We start from the raw sequence: 20,624 nt of genomic DNA on the forward strand, positions 1-20,624 counted from the left end.
GTAGAAAAGCATGACACAAAACAATACATTTAATCTTACTAATATGTGTGTGCTGTGTGTGTTGTGTGTGTATGTGTGGGCGGGAGTGTATGTGTCTATCTGTATTTAGAGTGCAGCCTTAAGTGAATGATAGGAAGTACTCCACTATGTTAATAGTGCTTTACTTCTGGATGGTAGGAATATAGTGAATTTTCTTTTCTTATACTGTTCTATATTTTCCAAATTCTTAAAATAAATATGCATTACTTTTATATTCTGGAAAAAAACAACACGGGAATTTTGAGTAGCAAAATTTTGGTAGAGCAAAATTACATGTCCAAAATGTCCAAACAGTTCTTCTTTTCTTACTCTTATTCTGTTCTCTCTGTGCCAGTATAAAATGTTCATTAGAAAAGTATCACTCAGATGTATTCCACATGACCTGGTGGTTAATAGTATACTCTTGCCTGGCCAGTGTTGCTCAGTGGTTGAGCATCAACCCATGCACCAGAAGGTCACAGTTTGATTCCTGGTCAGGGCCCATGACCAAGTTTTGGACTCGATCACCGGTTGTGAGCATGCAGGAGGCAGCCAATCGATGTTTCTCTCTTGTCAGTATATCTGTTTCTCTCTCTCTCTCCCTTCCTCTCTCTCTAAAATCAATAGGAACATATTTTTTTTTAAATAGCATACTTTCATACTTTATATTTTCATCTTCTCAAATGTTCTTTGATTTACTTCCAGTATCAGTTTGGGATGACATATAGTGCTCTCTCATTTTTATTAGAACTGCTTCTCCCAAACAAGTTATTCATATCATTTCCATATGATAACCATCATATCAATTTTTCAAAATACTTCTGCAATATTATTTAACTCTTTGGGTTCAAGTTTTAGGTTCAAGTTGTTTATGTTCACTATGTGTACTGATTAAATATATTCATTGTTTATTTTTCTGGATATTTATTTCTGACAATTTAGTGGGTAACCTATTTGTTTTGTTCTTTTGGTTATATCACACATTTTTCTTGAATATCTAATTTTATACTTTTAATGAATAATTTTGCTTGCATCTGAAATTGCAGTTTTAAGTCTTTTGCAACTGGTTAGTGAAAAATTTCCATCTTTGCCTCTATTCATTAATCTGTACAAAAAGAATTTCACATTATATGTCTGTCTTGGATTAGAAATACAAATAAAAGATAGAGTTCTAATTAAGAATTAATGCCCCCCAAAAATAACACCAAAAAAGGATTAATGCTACTTCAAGAGATTGACAAGGAAACAATTGTAATAGGTCTACACCAGATTGGACTTTGGGTTCTATAGACACTGGAGATGACACACGTAACTTTTTGTTGGAAGCTAAAGAGGGGGTTGTATTAGTTTGCTAGGGATCCCACCATAACAAAGTACAAACTTGATGACTTAACAGAAATTCATTTCCTCATAATTCTGGAGGCTGGAAGTACAACACCAGTGATTATCAGGGTTGGATCCTTTTGAGAGCAATGAGGGAAGGATGTAATCCAGGACTCCCCCCTTGACTTGTAGGATGTCTTCTCTGTGTCTCTTCACATTGTCCCTCTATGTGTCTCTCTTCATGAGGCTTCTTTCTGTAAAAAAGGGACTCTAGCACAGCCAGCATGACTCGGTGGTTGAGCATCAATCTATGAACCAGGAGGTCACAGTTTCAGGTCAGGGCATATGCCCAGGTTATGGGGTCATTCCCCTTTGTGGGGCATGCAAGAGGCAGCCGATCAATGATTCTCTCTCATCATTGATGTTTCTATCTCTCTGTCCCTCTCCCTTCCTCTCTGAAATCAATAAAACATATTTTTAAAAAACAGGACTCTACTCAAATATGACCTCATCTTAACTAATTACATCTGCAACAATCCTATTTCCAAATAAGACCACATTCTGAGGTACTGAAAATTAGGGCTTCAACGCATGAATTTGGGAAGATACCATTCAGGAATAATAGGGACAGTAGAGGAGTTTTGTTTGTTTGTTTGTTTGTTTGTTTGTTTGTTAATAAGGATCATCTTTAGGTTTAATTGATAATGCTAGGAAGAGTAATCCAGGAGAGATGGTAGTTCAGGAGAAGAGACAGGTAATGTAAAGGCCTAGAGGCATGGAAGGTGCAGTGTGAGAGGAGACTGAAATCTTGGCAGCTGCTTATATGCCTGGCTCTGCAATACTGTGGGGTTGGTAGCGAAGGTGGCAGGGAGCCAGTGAAGAATCTAACACAAGTTCAGATTTGAGTTTTGGAGATGGTTATTCTGGTAGCTCTCTGATCTTTGTGAAGCGCCATCTGTCTTCCAGCAGAAACCCATCATTTAGGCATGCTCTTCATAAAAAGAGCTCACCTGCCTTCTTTGAAACTTTTCCAGTCCTCTTTGCAAAATATTTACTCCTGATTTTTTTCTCTTAGTTCTCTTAAATCCTTGTGCCTGTCATCATCTGCTAAATAATTTAATTCAGTAAGAACTTTAACTAAAAAATTCCAGCCAGGGGATCTATTACTTATAAAATGAATAAAGATAAGTATTTAAATACTCAGAATATTTAAAATTGTTGTTTGAAATTATGCTTTTAATCCCATATTGTAGAATAACAATAAAAAAAGTTCAGAATCGTAACAAAACAGTTCAGTTTTAAAATGCACCTCTGATTCCACTCTGGGAAGCTTTCATGAGTGCATTCTCCCATGTTTTTAAATTCCTTCCAGCTTTAAACTTGTTCAATTAATATTCCTTTTATTTTGACTCTTTTTTTCAGCCTGAGGGTGACATCAAGCAAGTTTATTTGTTTCACAAATCTCTTAAAATCTTTCCAATTATAAAGTAACTGCCTAGATTTATATCCAAAGCAACTTAATTGATTAAAAGATTACTACTACAAGCTCTGTTTATTTAGTTGAGTTTCAGAATTGCATTTGCTCTAAATAGAAGACACAAGTACCACCATCATCAGCATTAATTAAAATATTAATAAACGTAGATAATGCTAGAAGTTATCTATAGTTATGATTGAAGAATAAATATAAAGCAGCATGAAATGCCATTTAAAAGCGCTTTCTCTAAGTTGTTTATATCAATTTGAAAACACAAGTCTTTCATCATGTCTTGTGAAGGGCACCATATTGACATTGTGTCACAACACAAAAGGCAAGGAATCCCTAAGATGAGAACTACATGGAAAACGTTTTCTTACTAGCTCCCAATAAATGCATTTACTCAAATCTTTGAAAGAAGATGTGGAGTGAAATGCTTCATACAAAGTGTACTTTTTTACAAAAGTAAATATTTACCATCTTGTACCCAAATTTTCATTAAATAAAATATTTGATTAAACTAGTACTTCTAAATGTACTATACACAACTCTGGCTTCTCAGTAAATCATGTTGAATAATTAATCTTTTTCTTAATAGCTCAGTCATCATTAAGAATATAAATCATTATACTATAGCATAAAAATATCTCAGGAGATATTAGGTATATAAGACCATCTTATGAGTAATTTATGTAAGGGTGAGATAAGTGATCAGACTAAGGTTCAACCAAATCTAAGATTGCATTAATTAAATAGCCTCCATTTGACTACTTCTGTCCTATTCCCTTATTCTGTCTCTTTGTGAACAAGCCTTCAGATATTATTCCAGCAATTTATTAATTTAGGTTATCGCCGTATGAAAGTTAGATCTTTAAGAGTGTCCCATATCTTAGAAATTGGTTTCTTTATGCTGCTCTTGGCTGAGGTTCACAACTTATCTGAAAGAAAATTCTATAAGAAACATAATTGTAACATTTTTTTACAGAATTAGAACTTTTTTCTGAACTCAGACTATTATTAATGTAATCTTGAAGTCTGATTTCTACTGTCCTCCACTGTTATATTTTCATATTTAAGTGAGTAGATTAAAATTCCAAGAGGGAATGGAAATACTAAAATACTGTTACTCGTCTGTGTGATACAATAAGGAGTCATTTTGATTAAACTTGTATATGCCACTACTTAGTAAAAATCTTCTCTCAAGAGACTTTTTCCCAAATTGATTCTATAATCCTGAGGTTGATGTTCTTTAAAGTAGTTAGTTAAGATGAGAGTAATAACAAAATGAGGAGGAAGAAGACAAGGAAAGCAGCATTTTTTTATAGTCTGGAACAGTTAGAGAAACGTTTAAAAATAAGTTGAGCTTGAATAAATAATCTAAACTCAAATTCTATGGACTTTTTTAATAGCACACACTGTGACTCATAGGCAATGACGTAAATAAAGAGTAAAACAGAACATTCCATTTATCATTCTAAGAAGTTCCATTTTATAGGTTTCTATAATATCAGTTACTGTGATGTTTTAAGACCTGCAAATGAATTCTAATAACCACCATGGTTTATAAAGATATCACGGGTTTAGCATAAATTGGCCAGACTGGTATAGATGGAGAATATGGATAAGGGACATATTGGGTGTGATGTAAGCTAGAACACAGAATTGGAAAAGTATGCATATGAAAATATGGGGTAAAAAAGCTGAAAATTGGGTTGAAATGAGGTTAAATGTCAAGATAAAATATCTTATAGACCAGAATTTCCAAAAATGTATTCTAAATACTCATTCCTAATTACTATAAAATTTAAAAAGTGTTAAGTAAACACTGGTTTGAACAAAGATAAGCATATTTACCACAAGACATCTCTGAGGTCATATTAATATACTTATTTCTTAGAGAAGATACTACCCAGAAGCATGGACTGGGGAATACTGCTCTAGAAAATCTGGACTCTGTGAAGATTCTAGAGCTGGGGAATAGACATGCATTTTAGGAGATTAGTCAAGATACTTAATGTATATGTCAATATATAAAATTGATATATCTCTAAAATTTCCTTTTATAGCATTTATCATAATCTGCAATTATGGATTTATTTGCACATGTTTTATTCAGTATTCATCTTCCTTGCTACCCAGTAAACTTATTAGAGTAGGAATCAGAGTTTTTACTCACTGGTATTTCCTACTTATAACTTAGTACCTGCCTACCACAGAGTAGGCATTTAATAAATATGTGTTGAACAAATGATGGTAAAGGAAAGATATCTGGGAATAATATACGTCCATAGTTATATTTTTAGCACTACTACCAGGATATGATAAGGGTCTGATCCAGATTGAATGAATGGTAAAGAAAGAAAGGGGAAGATGCAAAAGGTTTACTATGGAAGGAAAGAAAGAAGGAGAAATAAAAGATGACTCTAAGGTACAGAATTAAAATAATTAAAACATAGCTAATCAAAATAAGAAATCAAAAAGGAAAGGGCAGTGTCTAGTGTGAAGTAGGTACTTTATAAATATTTCCAAGCTCTGCTTTAAATTAGTTAAATTTTATTCAAAGATAGGGAGCTCATGAAGCAAAAACTATATCAGGGATGATGGTTTCTATTAGGAATCATTCATAGAAAGACTCTTGAAATCAGTAGATGAAATGGGAAGAATGTGTATAGAGAGAACAGAAACATTGCTATTCTTTGAAGAAGTAGCTTTTCTAGAAGCATAACTTTGAAATATTTGATAAGCTTCTAGGTACCAGGCACCATGCTTTTCTTCTTGATTTCTTGTTTTGATTGCTAATGTGATAATATCAGCATTAAGGACCACAAGGGTTTTGTCCTAATGACAGTTCATTTATCTTTATCAAGACAAACTGGTGCCAATGTATTGAAAGCAAATAAAATCATGTATAATAATTGCAGGCTTTCGAATATTGTAATGATAAGATGAAAACAAACCCCTGAAATCGGAGTATTTTTGAAGTATGATCATTTTAATGGTCAAAAAACAAGCCTCAGATGCTCCACTTGGAGTCCTACAATCAACATGCAAGTTGTCTTGATAAGGGGGTTTCAGAGACATACTTGAGGTTAGGTAATGGTTTTAAAGATGTTTCTTGAAGTAGGACATGGAGAGAACTTGGCAGTTTTCCATCTCCCTGTGGCACATTTAGTGAAGCAAAGGGTTTCTCAGTGAATAAATTAGAAACGTTTGTTACTTGAAAAATGTAAGTCTGTGCCAACTAATGAGGATAGCCAGATTATTTATCACAAGAAATCTTAGAAAGATTGAACTTTCCTTTATCCCTTTATCTTTCAAGGTATCTAATATTATACAAGGATAACATGAACAGACCAGACACAGGCATAAAATCCTAAGGAATGCACAGAGCTATTGAAAGTTGGGTGTTTTGATACCCATATTCTTACAGCCTGAGTCAACTACTGCAGGCATAATTCTCAAATGGTTGAAATTCTTTTTGACGTAAATTATCAGTAGAAAAGGGTTTGAAGAATGTAGCAGGTGAGTCTTCCTTTGACTTCACTTAGGTGAGGCCTTATTAGCAAGCCAGCTGTTAAAATGCATTTGATTCTGGGAGAATGTCAAAAGGGAGGCTGTTGACTACACACTGGGGTTATAGAAAAAAATCCCCTTTAGCTATTCAGTTTAGATTTTTGTAAAAAACATGATTCAAGAGAGAAGGGAATCAATGCAGTGTTGTGAGTATCCATAAAAAAAAAAAAATGCTCTTATCTTTGATTTCAATGAATTTACTGGAAGGGTCTTACCAGGAAAAGATGAAAAACTGAAAATCTAAGAATTTCTCTTTTGGATGTGTGCTAAGGACATATAGTAACACAACAAATCAGATTGCTTCTGAGTCAGACTCCAAACACTGGGCATGAAGGTACATGTGGTCATGTTTCAGGAAAAAAATATATGTGCTTCTGTATATAACTAGAGGCCCGGTGCACGAAATTCGTGCACAGGGGTGGGGGATGTCCCTCAGCCCAGCCTGCACCCTCTCCAATCTGGGACCCCTCAAGGGATGTCCAACTGCCCATTTAAGCCTGATCCTGGTGGGCAGTCTGACATCCCTCTCACAATCCAGGACTGCTAGCTCCCAACTGCTCGCCTGCCTACCTTCCTGATTGCCCCTAACCGCTTCTGCCTGCCAACCTGATCACCCCTAACCACTCCCCTACCAGCCTGATTGATGCCTAACTGCTCCTCTGCCAGCCTGTTTGCCCCTAACTGCCCTCCCCTGCAGGCCTGGTCACCCCTAACTGCCCTCCCCTGCAGGCCTGGGTCCCCCCCAACTGCTCTCCCTGCAGGCCTAGGTCCCTCCCAACTGCCTTTCCCTGCAGGCCTGGTCGCCCCCAACTTCCCTCCTCTGTCAGCTTGGTCACCCCTAACTGCCCTCCCCTGCAGGCTTGATCACCCCCAACTGCCCTCCCCTGCTGGCCTGGTCCCTCCCAACTGCCTTCCCTTGCTGGCCATCTTGTAGTGGCCATCTTGTGTCCACATGGGGGCAGGATCTTTGACCACATGGGGGCATCCATCTTGTGTGTTGGAGTGATGGTCAATCTGCATATTACTCTTTTATTAGATAGGATAGAGGCCTGGCGCATGGGTGGGGGCCAGCTGGTTTGCCCTGAAGGGTATCCCAGATCAGGGTGGGGGTTCCCTTGGGGCGTGAGGTGGCTTGGGCAAGGGCCCTGTGGTGGTTTGCAGGCCGGCCATGCCCCCTGGCCACCCAAGTGGAGGCCCTGGTATCTGGGATTTATTTATCTTCTACAATTGAAACCTTGTAGCCTGGAGTGGAGCCAAGCCTTCTGCTTGCTCCATGGCAGCAGCCATTTTTTGGGGGGGATTTATGTATCTTCTATAATTGAAACTTTGTAGCCTTAAGTGGAGGCCTGGGCCAGGGTGTGCGGAAAGCTTGGCTTCCTCCATCACCAGGGGCAACCCTAGCCTCCTGCTCTTTCCAGCTCCGTGGCTGCCACCATTTCGGTTTGGGTTTATGTATCTTCTATCATTGAAACTTTGTAGCCTTGAGTGGAGACCTAGGCCGGCAAGGGCAGGCGGAAAGCTTGGCTTCCTCCATTGCCGGGGAAACCCAAGCCTCCTTCCTGCTCTCTCTGGCTGTAGCCAACTTGGTTGGGTTTATTTGCATATTCGCTCCTGATTGGCTGGTGGGCGTGGCTTGTGGGCATGGTGGAGTGATGGTTAATTTGCATATTACTCTTTTATTAGATAGGATGTATGTAATGTATATGTACTTTCTTGTGTTTTGTGCTTACCCAATTCCTAAAAAGCTTTATCAATTCTACCATATTACATTTCCATACTTTTGACATTCAAAAATTCTTTAAAACTGATCACTAAGAGGCTGTTATTTCCCTCACTGCCACCCTTTCATTCTGTTTTGCATCTATAAAGTATTCTATGTGAAAATAACTCTCATGTGTGTGAGTGTGTGTGTGTGTGTTTGTGTGTGTGTGAACTGGTGAAGTCATGACTGTAAATTTTAATATGCCACTCTTTATACATTGCTATCAGTATAATGCAAAAATCAATGATTCTGCCCAGCCAGCGTGGCTCAGCAGTTGAGCATTGACCTATGAACCAGGAGGTCACAATTTGATTCCCGGTCAGGACACATGGCCCAGATTGTGGGCTCAATCCACAGTGTGGGCATGCAGCAGATAGCCAATCAGTGATTTTCTCTCATCGTTGCTGTTTCTATCTCTCTCTCCCTCTCCCTTCCTCTCTGAAATCAATAAATATATATATATATTTTAAAAATCAGTGATTCTGAGGTAAGGAGATATGATATCCAATCTCAAGTCTACTAATTACTCTGTGTGTGACCTATGTACATCACAGATTCACTAAATGTTAATTAGTTATTATTAAAATATGGAAAGTTATACACATGCCTATTTTATGAAAAAACAAGGTGAAAGGTTATAAATTGTTTTGAAACTTTTGCAAGGACTGTACAAATGAAAGTTATATTCATCTTAACTCCCATATTGACTTGTTAACATAGTTAATATTTTTAAAGTATCAACTCTGGACCAGACACTAACCAACTTATTGGAAAATATACATTGTTGAACAGGCTGGACATGGCCCCTTCTCACAGAGGTTTCAGTCTAGTAAACAAGATTGATATTGAATTAAGCAATTAAAATGTGATCAACAGGAATTGCAGCACAGAGTTGGAATATATGCTCAAGAATCATAACCTGCCTTGATGAATAAGTAGAGGCTATTTTCCCTTCTTCACCCAATTTTTTTAAACGGCAAGGGAAATGTGCTTATGCAGAGGCAGCCTTATTGCTACAGGCCCTGGCATAAGAGAGATCATATAGTCTTAGGATTATAAAAGAAGCTGTGAATGCAAAAAGCCAGAAAGGAATGAGAAGAGTGTGTGTGGAAGGCAGCAGTCAGACCCCAGGACATTACCATCCTTGGTAAGCCAGAGTAAAAATGTTGGACTTTGCCTAGAGGTCAGAGAGGAGTCTCTGAAGTATTTGTACCGAGCATGACAGCATAATATTTATGTTTTTAAAAGGTCATTCCAGCTGCACTGTGGAGGGAAAAAAGAGAGACAGGCATGAGTGCAAGAGATAATAGTTTGAACTAGGTTGCTGAGCAATTGAACTTGGTTCAATAAATGTTTAGGCTATTTAATAGCTAGGACTTGGTGATAGATGTGGGAAGTGAGTGAACTAGAGGAGTCAAGAACAGTGCCAAAGTTTCTATATTAAGAAACTAGGTGAATGGTATTTCCATTCACTGAGATTTAGAACACAGGATAGGGTGGAGGTTTGGGGGTAGAATAGTGAATGCTTAAAACCTGAAGACACAATTTTAGTATTCTTTATGTACTCTTATTTTATAGATGGCTAAACTGATAGAGGTAAAACAGGGTGCCAAGAGATACACAGCAAGGGAGTTAGCTCCATACTATTGACCATCATGATGCTCACTACCTTTTAAGAGCATCACTTCAGTTTTGAACAGTTATGTTTGAGATGCTCATAAAATATAAAGTAGAAACAATAAGAAAAATAATCTGAGAAGAGATAAAAATCATCCACTCATCGAAGTTAAATGAGACTGTAAAAGGAAAGAGGGTATAATTAGAAGGGAATGGGCCTGGAAGGGGCGAGGGAAGTATCTAATACTATAAACCTCAGTGTTTGGAGAGAAGATAGCACCTTCTCAAAAAATTGAAATAGAGGAAATGAAGTACAAGGATAAATGTCACAAGAGAATGCTGTCATGGGGGCCAAAGAAAGGGATTGTTCCAAGGAAGGATGTAGTTCTCTGCCCAGTATTCCTAATAGTTCAACTAATGAGGGATTAAAAGTCTAAAAGTGATCAAAGAAAAACTTTCTCTTAAACCTGGAAGATAATCTCCCACCTTCCTTATTTATGTATTCTTACCACCAAGGTCCCACCAAATGAAAGAAATTTTAAAATACATATATCCATAAGGACAGAGAAAATAAAAGACATCTGGAGATACGAAATTTCAACAAATTTTGAGAAGACAGGGAATGAAGATGTAGTTTATATTCATCTACATGCAAAATACATTATTAGCTACATTATAAAGTACTCTCAAAGGGACACAAAAAGTAATTTACTCCATAGATCTCCTTTGAGTCTTGAAGGCAACAGGTACCCAGGCAAGGAACTGGAAGAGACTTATTACTGAAAATAGGAAAATTGACTGAATTTCTCTATATACAAAACTGCATAGCTATGCCCCAGACAGAAGATGAGAATATTCTTTGGCTTGCTGCCAGACCATCCTGCAGTGAAACCTATTATGCATAAAAGGTTCCAATTAACATTTTAGAGTTTCACTCATCAATATTGAAGGATAGCCAGGGATCACCAGATATTTTTTAAAGCCCAATCATGAAAGATAAAGACCTAAATAAACAAACAGAAAATAGAATTCAGAAATAATGCAAGAAACAGGAGGAAAAAAGATTTAAAGTGTATTGTTAATATCTTCTAAGAGAACATGAACATTTTATGGTCCCCTGAAATACAAACAGGATACTATGAAAAAGGAGCACTATTCAGGAAGCAACAAATAACTTTTGGAAAGTAAAAATATGCTATCAGAAACAGATAATACAGTCAATAGATTTAGAAAATAAAGTTAAGAAACTCTCCCAGAAAATAGAATAAAAGGACACAGACATGGAAATTACAAGAGAAGGAAATAATTGTTACCAGGTAGATCTAAAAGGTAGGTCCTACATCCAGCTATCAGGATTGCAGAAAAAGAGAAAATAAAAACAACTAAGAGGAGGAAATTACCAATTAAATAACAGGAAATTTAACAGGATTGAAGGATAAGTGCTTCCAAATTGAAGAGGCCCATGAAGTATCCAGTACAATGGAATTTAAAAAAAACAACACATACACACACACAACACACACATCAAAGCACATTTTCATGAAATAGCAAAAGACTACAGATAAGATAAAAATTCTAAAATGTTCTGATGGAAGGGAATGTGGGTGTAAAATGGGATTTTGAATAGTAAATGGGACTGGATTTCCTGGCAACCATTTTCAAAGTTAGAAAATATTAAATTAAAATGCCTTCAAATACAGAAGGAAAATTATTTCTGACCTGGAAGTATATATTCAACCAACCTTTCAATTGCTCTGCAAAGTTTTCAAAAAATGTACCTACCATAGATGCTTTCTCAGTAAGTTATTAGATGTTATATTCCAATATTGGATATTATATTCCAATAAGTCTAGAAAGCAAAAAGTAACCAACCAAAACAGGAGCAGGAAGACAGACTGCTCCTGAAGGATTATTTCGGGGGAGTGGGAAATAATTAAAAATCAAATTACATTTGTTTGACTATACCAAGAGGAGATAGGATATTGAATTAGTGAAAGGTACATAGAAAACCCAACCAAAGAAAACAAGAGGCAATTTTTAAAGAAAAAAATGCACAAGAAATAAAATGTGATTGAATTGCAGTGGAATATAGTCATCATAAAATACATACGACTAATTTAAAACAATATTGTTTGGTTGATTAGAAGTATGTGGGAATTTATTAGAAGAAAGATAAACTGCCACATTTTACACTAGAAACCTTTGCAAAGTCAGTAGTAGCACTGTAATCAAGTTATTTAGAATTTTAGGGTAAGAAAAAAACTCTAAAACATTGAAAGTTATTATCTATAGGGGGCATAAGTCAGGAATGGAAAGAATTGTGATTGAGAAATAGTCCATGCATTAGATACCAAAGTTATCAGTGGGTGGAGAAGATGTTCAAGAAATGAAAAATGGAAGGCCTGAGGAAGGGCAGAGTGATGATACTGCCAGGTAATGAGACCATCAAAGGGCAGAGGTTTTACAGGATGAAAGAAAAGTAATAGTTTTTAGAGAACAAAGGAGGATAACAATTCCACTTTCCAACCCTGAAGTGTTTGAAAATCGTCATGTTCCACTTTTAAAGCCTGTAGGTCAACCAAGTTTCCATTGCGACTATCATGGGGAGGGAGCATTCAGTGAAGAAGATGAGGCTCATTGGAGTTGATCATGATGTAAGGCATAATCTCAGAGTTCAGGGTGTAGAGGAAAGAGAAGTTGGGTCAGGGAAAGCCTCAGCTCATTGTGGGGATGAGAGATGGGACAGAAAAGATGATCAGAGGAGCCTACCATTTGGGCCAATGAAAGACAAAGCAGTTATAAATGAATTAAATTCCAGAAGTCTTGGTGGACAGTGAACCCTCTGGCCAAAGTGTTCAGCTGCAGACCTGGATTTTGTCTTATTTATCTTGGTTCATAATAAAAATTTTGTGGTGGTAGCAAAAGATGGATATCAAAAATAAACATGTTGTTCAGCACAAAGGGGCAAGTGCAAGGCACTGGGTGACAAAAAGCATGAAAAATTGATTCCTCACTCATCTGTATGTCATCAGGACAGACAGGGTATATGTCAGCTCTACAGCATCACAGCTGGGTGGTCAGTGTGGCCACTAGTGACTCAAATTAAAAACCTGGAATCTCTTAAGACACCTCTCTTTGCTCCACAGCCTCGCCTTTCACCTCTCATTTCATCCTTTATCAACACTTGATTGTGCTTCTTAAGTATCTTTCCAGTTTATCACTCCTTTCCATCCTCACTGCTACTATTTTAGTCTAAGCAGTCGTCACTTTACAGCGGCACTAACCTCAACAAACATGTACTAGGTGCCTGATAAATGTCAGATATTTACTAGATGCATTTATTGGTTGCCTAATATTTATTGTGTTAGATCCCCCCCATGGAGACATGAAAGGCACTAACCTATAATTAGGGTTGCTTTCATATCTTGGCTATTGGAAATAACACTGTAATAAATATAGGGGTGTATATATCTTTTCAAATTAGAGTTTTGTATTTCTTCAGATATGTTCCCAGTGGAATTGCTAGATGATAAGTTAGTTTTATTTTTAGTTTTTTGAAGAACCTCCACACTGTTTTCCATAGTAGCTGCACCAATTTGCAATCCCATCAACAGTGTGTGAAGGTACTCTTTTCTTCACCTCCTCACCCACACTTATTTCTTGATTTATTGACCATTCTGACAGGTGTGAGATGATATCTCATTATGGTTTTAATTTGTATTTCTCTGATTAGTGACATTGAACATCTTTTCATACGCCTGTTGACCATTTATATGTCCTCTTTGGGAAAATGTCTGTTATGGTCTTCTGCCCATTCACTTGTTTGTTTTATTGGTATTGAGTTGTATGAGTTCTTCATAAATTTTGGATATTAACTCCTTATTGGATGTATCATTGGCAAGTAACTTCCCTCATTCCATATGTTGTCTTTTCATTTTGTTAATGTTTTCATTTGCTATGCAAAAATTTTTTCAGTTTGATATAGACTTTGGATTCTTTTAAATCTTACGATAAGGTTGTGTCAGCCCCCTGGAACAGGTAGGGCACCTATCACCTGGTGATATATCTTCTACTTTTAGGGGGGCAGAGTGGTCAGGGTTTTCTTCTTGCAGGATAATTTCTTAAGTAAGTTTAATTCAAAATAATTGTTATGCCATTTTGGGTTATCTTAGGGTGGCCTACCCTGGGCTCCTACAGAACTCACTTATTATATAGGGAAATCTATAATAATAAAAGCATAATATGCTTTTGGGTCAATAAAAGATGTTCTTCCAGATGAAGCCAGGGCTGTGAGGGAAACCTGGGTCCCTGGTGCCAGAGGGAAGCCAGTGCTGGCAGCGAGCGGGGAAGGAAGGCCTACTCTTGCATGAATTTCATGCATTGGGCCTCTAGTAGTACAAATGACTAGGAAGCTACATAGTTAGTGCTCTGGAACTGAGAGGAAGACACTACTCATTATTCTTCCTCAGGAGATATCACGGACAGAGACCTTTTAGTTAGAATGAAAAGTTTTCAATCAAACTATCAGTACCTGATATGGTTGGGAAAGAGTCCCAAACATGTTTGTTTCTTTGTTTGTTTGTTTGTTTGTTTATTCTTGTATCATTTGATCATTCTATATTTGTTGTCAAGCACCAAGACAAATGCAAAATATAAACAAAACACAATTTATACCCTCAAGAGGCTAAACTAAAAGCATATCGTAGATCCATGTTTCAAGTGGGAGTGTAAGCATAGTAATAACATTGCAGTCTGGCCCAGTTCTGTTATTCCAAAACTGTGTGATATTGAGAAGTCTCTTAACCTCTCAAAATCCATTGTTTTATTTGTTAAATGAGAGTAAATCCTATCTCACATATCTTGTAGGTTTGTTTAAGGATTAAATGATACAATGCTTGGGCATGTCCAATATAAATTTTAAAGTAATATGTAATTATAAAATATATACCAACATTAAATTTCTAAGTTTTAAATATTACAAGAAGGTAGTTGATTAAGCAATTGTCTTTTTCTTTTTCTGTTTTTCTCTAGTGCAGTGCCTGGAGATGACCACCAAACGGAAACTCATCGGCCGTCTGGTGCCGTGCCGATGTTTCCGAGGGGAAGAAGAAATCATCTCAGTTTTAGATTACTCCCACTGCAGCCTTCAGCAGGTGCCAAAAGAGGTCTTTAACTTTGAACGGACATTAGAGGAGCTTTATCTAGATGCCAATCAAATTGAAGAGCTACCCAAGGTAATTTTGACAGCCTAAAATATACTCTGTATATGAGTTTTTCATAATTTCCAAAGACTTGGCATAATGCTAATGCTAACTATAGCCCTCTGCCCTGGTGACTGACAAATCACTCAAATTGGTATAAATTACCCCAATATTCTCATTCCCTTTTTTATTTACCAATATTACAAATTTATTTTAACAAACACCAGTCAGAATTTTTTGAAAATGTGACATTTTATCTAATATTTAAGAGGAAAATGTCTTCATTATTTTGTTATTTTATTTTTTTCATTTAATTTGTAACTTCATCTGATATGTTAATAACCAATTGAACTCCATGGAAATGATCATTTATTAGATTATGCCTTGTTATTTTAATTGAAAATGACCTTCAAGAAAATACAGATGGGTGACTTAAGATCAATAACTTCTGTGTTTTAAAAAGGAAAAAAATATGGTACTATTTCAGAACTGAAAATTTTGTATGCATGTATGTTCAGGCGACATTGTTTCAAAACCTTGAATTACATGATCTAAGTCTAAGAAATACTTTTCACACACACACACGAAAAATGTTTCTGGAATTTGAAATCTTTGATTATTACAGATATCATCAAATTGCATGATGTTTAATAAATAAATTAATAAATACAGTGTAGAAAAAAATCATTTAAAAATTAATACCAAACTTTATGTACACACAAATGCACTCACAGAATCTTTATAACATTGTGCCAGGCAAGAAAACTGTCTGCTGGGATCTTGTTCTCCATTGCAGAAAAGATTGATGACCAGAAATTAGCTAAAGCAGACCGAGGTTCAAAATCTAAACCACTGGATCCTAATAACCACTTAAATACATGACTCAAATTAATTAATCACATGGCATTTACCTGTGAAAGATTTGCACAATGGCTAGGAGGGAAGAAAAATTTCATTTTCATTGCTTTTGCTAAATAAAATGCATATTAAATATCCAGAAACTAGAAAAAGAATCTTCCACAATTAAACTAACTTCATTATCAAACCCTAATATTTAAGAGGAAAGTAAAGCATGCTGGTCAAAACAAATTATAAATAATTATTTTTATGTAGGATTATTAATTGTGGTGTTTATAAACACTTTGAAGGCAGGAACTATTTAATGTATATTTCAAAACCAATATATTTCTTTTTGACAACCTAAGTGTACAGTGTCATCTTAGATCTTTGCCCAGGAGGATTGGGTTAGGCCTAAAAATAATTTTGGCCAATGGATGATCTTCTGGATTGCACATCAAGTAGAGGCTGGACTGAAATGGGCTTTCCCTTCTTCCACCCGACTATGAATTACTTGAGGGCAGAAATGCCACGTTGTTTAACTTTGCTCCCTCTACACATGCATGCATGGTGATTTTCAGAAAAGGGTTATTCAATTTATTTGTTGTCACTACCAGGTGAATCAATGCGGAGAACTTCATTACTATGGTACTTGATTAGCAAAACTATGTAAGGGTAAGCAATTCATAAGTGTGGCATTTAGCTCTTATTTAGAAAAATAAGCACACATATTTTTGTAGGGAAGGCCAATCTAGGATTTCCAGATAAAAATAAAGGACATCCAATGACATTTCAATTTTAAACTATAAGGCAGACAATTTTTAGTATAATTATGCCCCAAATATTGCACTAGATATGCTTATACAATAAAAAGTTTGTTATTTACCTGAAATCTAAATTTAATTGAGCATCCTATATTTTTGTTTGCTGAATCTGGCAGCCCTTAGTCCATCTAGTAAATTAAAATATTTTTCTAGTTTCATGTGACAGATTCTGTAAGCAAATAGTAAAACATGATTAATTAATAAAGCTGTATTCATTTAATATTTACTACACAGTATTTTAGGCCCTGGGGGGTAGTTATAAAGAGAAATATCAATTCTTGCTCTCAATGATCTAACAAACTAATTATAAAGAAGACAGAAGCATTACAGGTAAATGCACAGTAAGATATAATTAGAGCCAGATACTATGGCAGAGCTTATGTATTTCAAAGAGTTCTATTCTTGAGGAGAAGGAAGCGGGCTTGACCAAAAAGCACAGATGAAAAATTAAGATGTTATATGGAAAGGAAGGGAGAGGGACAGCACAGCTGTGAAGAGTCTGGAGCTGAAGGTGCATGTTGGTGAGCTCCCCCTACATGCAGGTAGAGTATGGAGAGTGGGAGGACCCAGATTGTGAAAAGTGTTGAGAATCATACAGCATTGCTTGATTTGATGCATTAGGCAGATAATGCCATTGGAGAGTTTTATACATCAAGTCAGTAGGAGCTTAAATAGGCTTGCATTAATAATAAATTATACAAGTAAACCAAAGACATTCCCAAATTATAAGATGTATACTTTCCCAATGTATTAAAATTAAGAAGAAATTATCACCTTTTGTTATTGGTGTGCTTTAGATATTTTAAAGATCTTTCACATAATTTCTCAAGGTTTTGATGAGTCCCCAAATTCAATATTGTTGTTTTCATAAAACATCCCTGTAAGTTAGTTTCTTCTGAAGTATCTGCTAGTGAGCTATGATCAAAATTATCTGACACTGAGATATGTCATAACAGTACATTAATATACTTGCACATTTTTAGGAAAATGGGAAATTAAGAAGAGAAAATAATAATGTGTCAATAAGGGTTCATTATGTGTATTTCAAATAATAGAAGACCCAATCCAAGTTAACTTACACAAGAAATAGGATTGATTGGTTCATATAAGTGTCAGATCCATCAGGATAGGTTCCAGAGATAGTATGTTTTTATTTGCCTTGTGTGGGATCGACTTTATTCTTAAGCTGCCTTCCCTCATGGTGGCCATCTGTCTACAACATCTATAGAAAGGAACACTGACTCCTGAAAATTCTTTTTCTGAGAGGGACAAGAAAATGTCTTCTCCAATATCCCTCAACTAATTTGTCCTTAGGTCTCATTCTTCTTAATTGTGCACTTGTATGGAACCTTCTGTGGTAAGAATGATGGCATTGTTATAATTGGGTTAAACAGTGATGGGCTACCGCTATGGAGTTATGATTTTGGAAACAATGCAAAAGGAAGAGGTAGAAGACTGATGGGGAGATTACCACAATGGAAACTACAAACAAAATGTTATAAAATAATTTCATGAGGAAATTTTTCTTTTAAGCAAAAACAACGTATAAAATTTTTGAAGACCTGTAGGTAAAGTATTAAGCCCTTCAGGGATTTAAATTTTTAAAGTTATATTAAATAACATTTTCTTCTGCCATCTTATATTATGATTTTCTTTGTATTTCTCTGGCATTGTTACCATTGTGATTTCAGATTTATTGAATAATGAGATAGCCAATCATATTCTTGATATTATGTTTTGGCAAGACTTGCCTTTTACAAATGTTTTTATTACTTTTTCCTGATATTTAATGCTGAGAATATTCTAGCTGGTAATGACTCCCTACATAAGATGTTATACAACAGGTAGAGAATAGAGTCAAGGTTAATGGCATTAGGTAAGGATATGTCAAGAGTCTGTCAGAAAAGAAACAAAAATAAATATGAAAGAACAGGAAATTGTTTGATGAGGAATAGTTCAATCTGTGTTGCTTAACTTTCCGTAGTAAAAGATAAAAATACAAAATGGTATGCCTTTTGTTTATTTTCTGCTTTTTTTCCCTGGCTCAAGAAGATATATTGGCAAAAATATTGTTACGAGAGATGTCTGAGATTTTACTGCCTATGTTTTCTTGTAGAATTTTTATGATTTCGTGACTTACATTTAAGTCTTTTATCCATTTTTAATTTATTCTTGTGTATGGTGTAAGTTGGTAGTCTAGTATCATTTTTTTTAATGTAGCTGTCCAATTTTCCCAAAACCATTTATTGAGGAGACTGTCTTTACTTCCTTTTGTGACAACATGGATGGACCTGGAGATTATTATGCTAAATGAAATAAGCCAGACACAGAAAGACAAATACCAAATGATATCACTTATATGTGGAATGTAATGAACAAAATAATATAGCAAACAATATAGAAAAAGAAGCATAGATACATAGAACAAACTGACATCTACTAGAGGTGGGGGGGGGGAGGGGATAAGTGCAAAAAGGTGAGGGAATTAAGTAGCCACAGACAACAGTATGATAATAGCCAGAGGGAAAGAGGGGAAGGGAATGTGGAAGTGGGAAAAGTGGGTCAATGGAGACGGAAAAAGACTTTATCTTGGGTTATGAGCACACGATGCAGCATGAAGATGGTGTTTTATTGAGTTGTACACTTGAAACCTGTATGGTTTGAGTTTATTGGGGTGACATTGGTTCATGCCTTTTATACAGTGATAGAAATGCCACAATTTACCATTTAGTACTTTTTTGCTTGTTATTTTGAATTTGGAACTTAAAATTATAGACAGAGTAATAGACCATAATAGGTACATATTACATATCCCATATACGAAGTAGAGTGGAAAGGCAAATGTGAAAAAAAAACAATAAAAAGAAAACCTACACAGAAACTCCTTAAACTGAAGAGCAACATTTAAAAAGAGAATATAAATAATTTTGGAAAAGCCAATATGTCATCAAAATTGAAAGACATGTAAAGTAAATTTAGTAGATGAGGTCAACTTAAACATATGTAAAAGAGGATCACACCAAATCTGAAGCACCATACTTTAATAGTTTTCTCCTTTGATAAGTTTACAGCCTACACCTGAAATTTTTTAGAGATTAAGAACCTGAGCTTTGGGCCCTAACCGGTTTGGCTCAGTGGATAGAGCGTCAGCCTTCAGACTGAAAGGTCCCAGGTTTGATTCCGGTCAAGGGCATGTACCTTGGTTGCGGGCACATCTCCAGCAGGAGGTGTGCAGGAGGCAGCTGATAGATGTTTCTCTCTCATCGATGTTTCTAACTCTCTATCCCTCTCCATTCCTCTCTGTAAAAAATCAATAAAGTATATATTTTTTTAAAAAGAACCTGAGCTTTGAAATTAGATCCTAGCACTGCTGCTTTGTTGGTAAGGCATTTTATTTTCTGAAAACCTCAGTATTTTCCTTAGCAAAATTGGGAAAATAATAGCACTATTCCTATGATTAGATAGCTGATGATGATAGATAGGTAGATAGATAGATGATAGATAGATAATAGATAGAATATTGGGTGAGATAATTCATGTGTAATACCTGGAATAAAAAAAATCCTATATAATAAAAGGGTAATATGCAAATCGACTGAACTGTAGAATGACCGGTCGCTATGATACGCACTGACCAACAGGGAGCAGACACTCAACACAGGAGCTTCCCCCTGGTGGTCAGTGCACTCCCACAGGGGGAGCACTGCTCAGCCACAAGCCAGGCTGATAGCTGGCAAGCATAGCAGTGGTGGCAGGAGCCTCTACCACTTCCCTGCCTCTGCCCACCTCCCCGCCTCTGCCCACCTCCCCGCCTCTGCGGCAGTGCTAAGGATGTCCGATTGACGGCTTAGGCCTGTTCCACATAGGGACTGGGCCTAAGCCATCAGTCAGACATCCCCTGAGGACTCCTGGACTGCTGAGGGGGATGTCCAAAGGTCTGGCTGAGTGGACCCCCCTGCTGAGTGCACAAATGTCATGCACCAGGCCTCTAG

The 20,624-nt window shown here is 36.3% G+C and overlaps 1 protein-coding gene across 5 annotated transcripts in view; it reads left to right on the forward strand.

Moving 5' to 3' along the window:
- Nucleotides 1–20,624, forward strand: part of LRRC7 (leucine rich repeat containing 7) — a 496,684-nt gene that overhangs the window by 154,729 nt on the left and 321,331 nt on the right. For all 5 annotated transcript variants that reach the window (XM_080658305.1, XM_080658301.1, XM_080658302.1 and 2 more), the window contains exon 3: nt 14,802–15,004. In XM_080658305.1, coding sequence (XP_080514431.1) covers nt 14,802–15,004 — 203 coding nt within the window. The remainder of the gene's footprint in view (nt 1–14,801; nt 15,005–20,624) is intronic.

The sequence above is a fragment of the Plecotus auritus genome (assembly GCF_963455305.1).
Source record: "Plecotus auritus genome assembly, chromosome: 2".
Lineage (NCBI taxonomy): Eukaryota > Metazoa > Chordata > Mammalia > Chiroptera > Vespertilionidae > Plecotus > Plecotus auritus.